At 62.3% G+C, this 7,266-nt stretch overlaps 2 protein-coding genes across 2 annotated transcripts in view; one reads left to right on the top strand and one right to left on the bottom strand.

Annotated features, from left to right (window-relative positions):
- Positions 1 to 92: 92 nt before the first annotated feature.
- Positions 93 to 2,125, top strand: LOC102032244 (proteinase-activated receptor 3-like). The gene is made up of 2 exons (XM_005429222.1): positions 93 to 189; positions 1,044 to 2,125. Exons 1-2 carry the CDS (start codon positions 93 to 95, stop codon positions 2,123 to 2,125), a joined length of 1,179 nt encoding a protein of 392 aa, XP_005429279.1.
- A 197-nt stretch (positions 2,126 to 2,322) lies between these two features.
- The window catches only part of ARAP3 (ArfGAP with RhoGAP domain, ankyrin repeat and PH domain 3), a 28,910-nt gene continuing 23,966 nt past the window's right edge, over positions 2,323 to 7,266 (bottom strand). The window contains exons 23-32 of the mRNA XM_031063808.1: positions 7,013 to 7,087; positions 6,790 to 6,904; positions 5,989 to 6,117; positions 5,686 to 5,819; positions 5,462 to 5,544; positions 5,219 to 5,254; positions 4,713 to 4,776; positions 4,482 to 4,619; positions 4,164 to 4,202; positions 2,323 to 3,530 (exon numbers count right to left, since the gene is read on the bottom strand). Coding sequence (XP_030919668.1) covers positions 2,964 to 3,530; positions 4,164 to 4,202; positions 4,482 to 4,619; positions 4,713 to 4,776; positions 5,219 to 5,254; positions 5,462 to 5,544; positions 5,686 to 5,819; positions 5,989 to 6,117; positions 6,790 to 6,904; positions 7,013 to 7,087 — 1,380 coding nt within the window. The 3' untranslated portion in view covers positions 2,323 to 2,963. The remainder of the gene's footprint in view (positions 3,531 to 4,163; positions 4,203 to 4,481; positions 4,620 to 4,712; positions 4,777 to 5,218; positions 5,255 to 5,461; positions 5,545 to 5,685; positions 5,820 to 5,988; positions 6,118 to 6,789; positions 6,905 to 7,012; positions 7,088 to 7,266) is intronic.

Here is a 7,266-nt window from a genome sequence, read left to right as displayed (position 1 = left end):
CGGCGGGGAAGGGAGGGGGCCACAGCCCCGCCGTGTCACCAGCCCTGTGCCGTTGGTGCACACCCGGCTGGCACAGCGGGCACTCCGCAGAGATGTCCTGGCGGGGGCTGTCACCTGCCTCTGCTGCTGCCTGTGTCACCCTCCTGCTCAGCTGCGCCTGGCTTGGCTCTGCTGCACATCCCTCCTCAGGTGAGTGCCTCGGTGGGTCTGGGGTGATGGGGTAGGGCAGGGACACCTCACTGGGACACCCCAACATCACGTCCTGTGACGCTTGGAGGTGATGGCTGGGTGACATGGCGAGAGTTTGGGGCCCTGCTCTGCTGCCGTCCCTCGGTGTCCACATAGCGAATCTGAGTGAAGACCTGAAACCCAGCCAGCATTTCCCCTTTTGGCAGCAAAATTCAGATTGCTGCTCTTGTAACCTGAATTTTCCATCCCCTGGATGTGGAGAGGGGGCAGAGGTTGTGGGAGATGTGTTGGATGTAACCAAAGCCCCCCGGGCTGGGGTGTTCTGGGAACCATCAGGATAGAAATTCTGCAGCTGGGGTTTCGTGCAGAGCCTGTCTGGTTTCTTTTTTGAGCAAGCCAGAAAAGGGATTTGATCCTGGGTTGTTTCTCTGGTGTCCTGGGACCTTCCTGTTCTTCACTTTAGTTCTTTGCATGCAACGAAAATCCCCTGACCACAGGAAGATGAGAAGATGTCTCTGTCTGTGGTGGGGAGCTGAGCTGGGGACACGGCTGGGACTATCCCAGCCCCGTGCTGCCCTCCTGGTCCCTTTGTGCCAGGCTGGGTAGGCCAAGGGACACCAGCAGCACCAGGGCTGTGGGAGCAGAGCCCATCCAGGCTCAGAGCAGGACACCCACCCACCGCTGTGGTGGTGGCTGGCACAGAACGGGGCACAGCTCTGCAGGGTGCTGGGGGCTCCCCTGCCGTGGGACAGGGAGATGCCACCTCCTGTGTGCAGTGGTGGCTCTGCAGGGAAGGGTGGCAGCTCCTGCCCTCGGCTGAGCCCGATGCCTTGTGCCCCCTTGTGTCCCCGCAGTGCCCAACAAGAAAGGGCGGGCCCTGCTGCCCCTCACTCCCCAGGAGAAGAACGTGTGCTCCCAGGCCTCCGAGGAAGATTTTCTCAACAGCACCCTCAGCACCCGCCTCCTGCCTGCCCTCTACTCCCTGGTGCTGCTGGTGGGGCTGCCAGCCAACGCTCTGGCCTGCTGGGTCCTGGCCACCAACTTCAGGAGATGCTCCAGCGCCGTCTTCCTGCTCAACCTGGCTGGGGCCGACCTGCTCTTTGTCCTCCTGCTGCCCTTCAAGATCTCCTACCACATCCTGGGCAACCACTGGCCCTTTGGGGACTACCCGTGCCGTGCCATGGTGGCCTTCTTCTACGGGAACATGTACAGCTCCATCCTCTTCCTCACCTGCATCGGCCTGGAGCGCTACATCTCCGTGGCACACCCCTTCCTGTGGAAGGGCTCCAGCTGGACGAGAGGCAAAGTGGGCATCTCTGTGGGCATCTGGCTGCTGGTGGGGCTGGGCATGAGCCCTCTGCTTTTGCGCTCCCACACACGCGATATCTCCAGCCTCAACATCACGACGTGCCACGATGTGCTAGAAAAGGAAACCCAAAGGTTCTTTGGCCACTATTTCCTGTTCCTGGTGGGGCTGGGCTTTGGCCTGCCCTTCGTGCTCATGATCATCTCCTACAGCTGCATCCTGGCGCGGCTGCTGGCCAAGGGAGGGAGCCACGGGCAGGTGATCCGTGTCCTGGCCCTGGTCCTCCTGGTCTTCATCCTCTGCTTCACGCCCAGCAACGTGCTGCTCTTCATCCACCACCTGCTGGAGCCCACGGGCTGCAACAATGGCACCTACATCTCCTACGCCCTGGCCCTGGTGCTCAGCGCCTGCAACAACTGCTTTGATCCCTTCATCTACTTCTACGTGTCCCGGGATTTTCGGGGCTGGCTCCAGGATGCAGGAGGCCGCTGCCTGCGGGGGCTCGAGGCCTCATCAGGGAGGTCCACAGAGAAGACAGCGCTGCCCCTGAGGTCCAGTGAGCAGAGCCAGGGCTGCCAGGCTGTCCCCCCTGCCCCGGGGACAGGGGAGCCTGAAGCGTGCCCATCATGAAGGGCTGACAATAGACTCAGGTAAAAAATCCCATCTGGATCTGAGGTTCACAAGGATTTTGCTTCAGTTTTTCCCCCCTGATGACACCAGCACTGCCCAATCCCATGGGACCCTCAGCTGGGTGCCTGGCACCCCCATCTCCCCACCTGCCAGACCCTGGCATCCCTCACCGCTCCCCCTGCAGTGACCAAACCCTCCAGAGTACAAATAAACCTTTATTTCTCCCTGCTGGTGGCAGGAAAGGTACAAACACCCTCGCAGAGGAGGGGCTGCCCTCCATCGCCAGGACTAACGCCAGGCACACACGGCCAGCCCTGCTCCTGCTGCTCCCCCTGTCCCCCCAGAGTATGCCCCAGTGGGTGCAAGAAGGGAAGGGGGGATGGCTTGGGTGTCCTGGCCCTGCCCCGCAGGCCCAGAGCTGGAGGGGACATGCTGCGTGCCCCCGTGCTGGCAGGCACCCCATGCCCCCTGCCTGGCACGGTGCCGTGCTGCCAAACACGTGGGCACCACGCTCCTGTTTTGTTTTCCCCTTTACTTGTGTCCCTCGGTGCTGGGCTCCATGACAGATGTGCCACCCACGAGCAAGGGCACAGTGGGTGGCAGCAGTCCCAGCCCTCCCACGAGGGGGTACCACACCCCAACATCCTGGTCACCACTTGTCCCTTTGGTTCCCGATGCCAGCCTGGCCCCGGGATGAGGAGGAGGAGGAGCAGGGTGGGGCTCCCACGATGTGGGAGTGTGGGGTACCATCCCCTCTGCCACGGGGGTACCCATCATCGCTGCCACCGATGGGCACGACTTGACCCCAGGTTGGTGGCCACCCCGTTGGCACAGCGGGTCACGTCACCGGCTGGCCAGGCCCGGGGGGTTGGCCATCGCTCTTCCTGAGGATGACACTGCTGAGCTCCTGCATCAGTTTGTCACTGATGGGAGAGGGAGGCTGCAAGCTCCTCTTCCTGGGCAGCTCCAGGGAGGTCTCTGCTGTGGGGCTGCTCCCCGGGGAGGCTGCCTGCTCCCAGTCCCTGCCCAGCACCAGGGAAGGCTCCATGTTCCTCTCCAGAGAGGACGTTTTGGTGGGTCTGAGCCCCGGGCTCGGGGCTTTGCTGCTCTCCAGGTTCAAGCCCCTTTCGAGGGACACGGCTTTGGTGACAGAGGGCCCTGTCACCCTCTGGGCTGGGTTGGCAGGCAGTGAGGAGCGCAGGGCGGTGCCTGGGGGCTCCTCAGGGAACGGGGATGGCTTCTTGGACCTGTCCACGGGGGGCACGGCCGCCAGCTCTGCCAGCAGCCCCTGCCCCAGGTCCAGCGCCGCCAGCTCGGGGAAGTTCCCCACTTCCTCATAGACAGGATCAGTGTCTGCCTCCTTCTCCTGCTGCTCCTCCAGGGAGTCCTGGTGGATCTTCATGGGCTGGGGAGGGCAGGGGGCAGGGTGAGGGGCACTGCCCACACAGCTCAGCTGTCCCCCTCTGTCCCCCCTCACCCTGCCCTCCCTGCACTGCCTGGGGATCCTTGTCCCTCACCATGGGGCTGTACCTGCAGTGGACCCACCCTCCACCAGGTCCCTTTCTGCTGCCCTTTCTTCCCCATGGCTGAGGAAGTGGAGATTTGGTCCCTGCCTGGGCATGGTCCATGCCACCAGCCCAGCACCCCTTGGCAGAGCGCTCAGGGTGGGGCGGGCAGGTGGATCCCATGCAGAGCACAAAGGAGAGATGAGGTTCAGCTCCGTGGCCTTTTTGGAAATAACCTGATGGCAAGGCACACCTAAACCTCTTTCCTCACATTTCTTCCACTGATACCCTATGGGCACTGTGTGCCCAACGGGAGAGGCTCTGGGAACTGGGCTGGACTCGTGTGCTGTTGTTTACCCACACTGGGACCATGCAGGGACCCACATCCCCAGGCAGGGAACACAGAGAGCAGTGGGCACCCCCTCGTCTGCCACACAAGGTGGGCACATCTCTGAACGCCCGTGGGATGCTGCAGGTGAGCCCTGGCACAGTGCAAAGCCAGCAGCAGGTGCTCCAGGTGTGCAGGTACTTACAAAGAACATGGACAAAGTCCTTCGCGTGTGCAGGCGGCGCTAGAAACAGAGGAGACGGACAGGGGTGAGCACGGACAGCACAGAGCAGGGCCACGGCTGCCTGGGCGGGCAGGGGAGGGCAGAGGCTGCAGGAGCCTGCAGGCACGGAGAGCTGCCACGGGCATGGTCACGGACACGAGCATGGCACACAGGACACACAGCACCCATCGGGGCGCCAGCCTCTCCGGCCCTGCGGTGGGCAAGGGGTCCTGGGGCGGGTACAAGGACCAGGATGGGTGCAGGAGCATCTGTGGGCAGGGGGAGCTGCAGGGGCTTTACCAGAGTCTGGTTGGCAGAGAGCATGGTGGCGTCAGTGCTGTCCCCGTGCAGGGGCACCAGCGGCATCGTCCCGAATTTCTGCTTGGCCAGGTCGGAGGAGGAGCGGCGGCGCAGCACCACGGGGCGCAGGTCATCGTGCTGTGCACAAGGACAGGGTGGGCACGGGGGTCAGGCCCTGCCAGCCCCCTGCCAGCCCTGCCCAGCTGGGTGGCACCGCCAGCCTGCACCCACCTGAGCCTTGAGGATGCTGGTGGTCCAGTCCCACAGCTCGGCCTGCCCTGAGCACACCAGGTACCTGCAGAGCAAATAGTGGAGAAGCTGCCAGGGAGTGGGGGCAGTGGGGCCCATGTCCCCTTGTCACCTTGTCACCTTGTCTGTGAGCTTGGGGCTCTCAGGTTCATCTACACCCCACAGGGCTAAATCTCTGAAAATCTCTGTGTGCCCAAATTGCTGCTTTAGGGCAAGGTGGGAGCTTTTAGGGCACCCAGCACCACCCAGGGGTGCTGGGCTGGGTGGGGAGGCAGGAAGGCTGTGTGGCAGGGACATGGGTGGCCCCTGGAGCCTGGCTCCCATCCTGTGCCAGGGACAATGTGTCCCCACCACTCTGCCTCTCAATAGCCCCAGCTCTGCCCTGACCCCAGGGCCTTGTACCACTGCCCCTGGCTGTCCTGCCCCACTAAAACCGGGGACAGATCTCAACCTCCCCCAGCCCCGGAATGGCAAGGGAAGGTACTCACAGCTGCTGCTTGTCCAGGGTCAGCGTGAAACCCCACCTGGAAAAGAACACAAGGCTGTAGGGCAGCACTGCCAAGCTCAGACACAGCCTGGGGTCTCTGGGCAGTGGGGCAGGGGGCTGAGCTCGCCCCACAGGCACAGGCTTTGGGTCCAGGTGTACTCCAGCAGCTGGGTTTGGGTGCCAGGAGCAGGCACAGAGGGATGGATATCTGCCCCAGTGCCATGCCTGGGAAGGTCCCACTTACTGAGCTGGTGGCTTCAGCTTCTTCCTAATGCCCATGTAAACCTTGGCAGCGTCCAGGGGCCACTCACGCTCCGGCTTGGCGCTCTGGGAAAGGACATCCAGTGGGTCAGCCCGGCTCGGTGCCAGCCTCCCTGCCAGGAGAACAGCCACCACTGTGCTGCTGCTGTCCCCAGGCTCCTCCTGCCACCCCTGGGGCTGAGGTCCATCCCACAGCATCCCCCCTACCCTCTTCTCCTTGAGCAGCAGCAGCCTCCTGTCCCGGATGACGAAGTAACGCTCCTGGAACTTGTTCCCCAGCAGCTTGGGGGGCTCCTCCCGGCACTTCAGCAGGCCACACTTGGGGGTCTCACGCTTGGCACCTGTGCAGTGTGGGGACAGAAGGCTCAGGGGGCTGGCAGGGTGGCATTGCAGGGGGACCCCACTGTGGGATCGGTGATGTGCCCCTGATGGCTGCAAGGGGAAGCTCAGGCAGAGCTGTCCCCCTCTGGGGACACCCCGAGGGGCTGGGTCCCTGTGTGCCCACCTTACCTGTGAAGAGACAGCTGCCCTCGCCGATGGGAACCTTCCTCACCAGCAGGTACGCAGAGCTGGGCTCCGGGAGCTTGCACCACTGCAAGGCCTGCTCCAGCACCTTCTCCTTGGGGTGCAGGGGCCGCTCTGGGGACACAGGGACACTCTCACCACCGTGCCAGTTCCTGTCCTCTCTGCCACCACCAGAAAGGCGGTTTGATGTTGGGTTTACTGGGATTGTGATTAGTATAATACCACAACCTCCAAGTTTTAGAAGCAGGGCTGCTAGCAGTATGGAACCGGCAATGGGAGCTTCTACGTGGGCTTTAGGCAGTCACAGATGCAGGCCGTACAGGGGGGGCTTTAACCCTGAAGGCTCGTAGAAGAGCTAGGCTTGTGGCCAGGCCTGATCAAGAGGAGTTTAATGTAGGATGTGAAAGTTTGAGTACTGGGAAGTACAGCGTACCAATTTGATTGTGCAGGTGGAGGATAGCAATTAGTAGTGGGAGTGAGCTGGTGAGTGTATAAAATAGGAGGTAAATGCCAGTGTTTAGGCGTTCTGGTTGGTTCCCTCATTGTGTGATGAGGATGAGGGTGGGGTTTAGGGTGGCTTCGAATGCAATGTAAAAGGGTATTTAGCTCTGAGGCCCAGAAGGCTAAGAGGATGAATAGTTGAGCTAGAACTACTGTTGTAGCAAAGACTCGTTTGCGGTTGGTGGGTTCTTGTTCTAGGTGGTTTTGGCTCGCTGTCCCCCATGCCTGCCCCTCACCAGCCTGGCCATGCCAGGAGCACACCCTGGGCCATCCCCCCGTGCTCACCCAGCTCCCCGTTCTCCAGCGCCTCGAAGGTCAGCCAGATGTCCAGGCTGGCGGGCACGTTGCGCATCTCCAGCACCTGGTTGGTCAGTTCCTCTGCTGTCATCGTGGGGGACACCTGGGGCCGGACACACGGGGAGCTGCAGTGGGTGGTGCAGGACGGGTCCCAGGGGAGCCAGGAGCTCCCTCCCCACGTGCTCTGGCACAGCCCTGCTCTGGGACTCACCTTCAGGGTGACGCAGCAGTCGGACACCTTCTGCTCCAGGTACACCTCGATGATGAGGTCCCCTGCCTGGGAGAGCTGTGGGGAGAGTGGTGGCATTGGTGAGGTGTTGGTGTGGGTGCTGAGCACATCCCACCTTCCCGGGGCTGGAGATGGTGTCCTGGGAAAATGGGGCTGCTCCTCCCCCAGGCAGGAGCCTCAGGGTGGTGGGCACAGGGGAGATAAGAGGGGGAACATCCCTTCCCAAATGTGGATAC

The sequence above is a fragment of the Geospiza fortis genome, unplaced genomic scaffold (genome assembly GCF_000277835.1).
Source record: "Geospiza fortis unplaced genomic scaffold, GeoFor_1.0 scaffold320, whole genome shotgun sequence".
Lineage (NCBI taxonomy): Eukaryota > Metazoa > Chordata > Aves > Passeriformes > Thraupidae > Geospiza > Geospiza fortis.
This window is presented reverse-complemented; position numbering and strand designations above follow the sequence as displayed.

Excerpts from the sequence above, each read along its gene's own strand:
- LOC102032244 (XM_005429222.1), top strand. The coding sequence starts at position 93 with ATGTCCTGGCGGGGGCTGTCACCTGCCTCTGCTGCTGCCTGTGTCACC. Across the intron at positions 190-1,043 it reads TGCTGCACATCCCTCCTCAG|TGCCCAACAAGAAAGGGCGG; the intron begins GTGAGTGCCTCG and ends GTGTCCCCGCAG.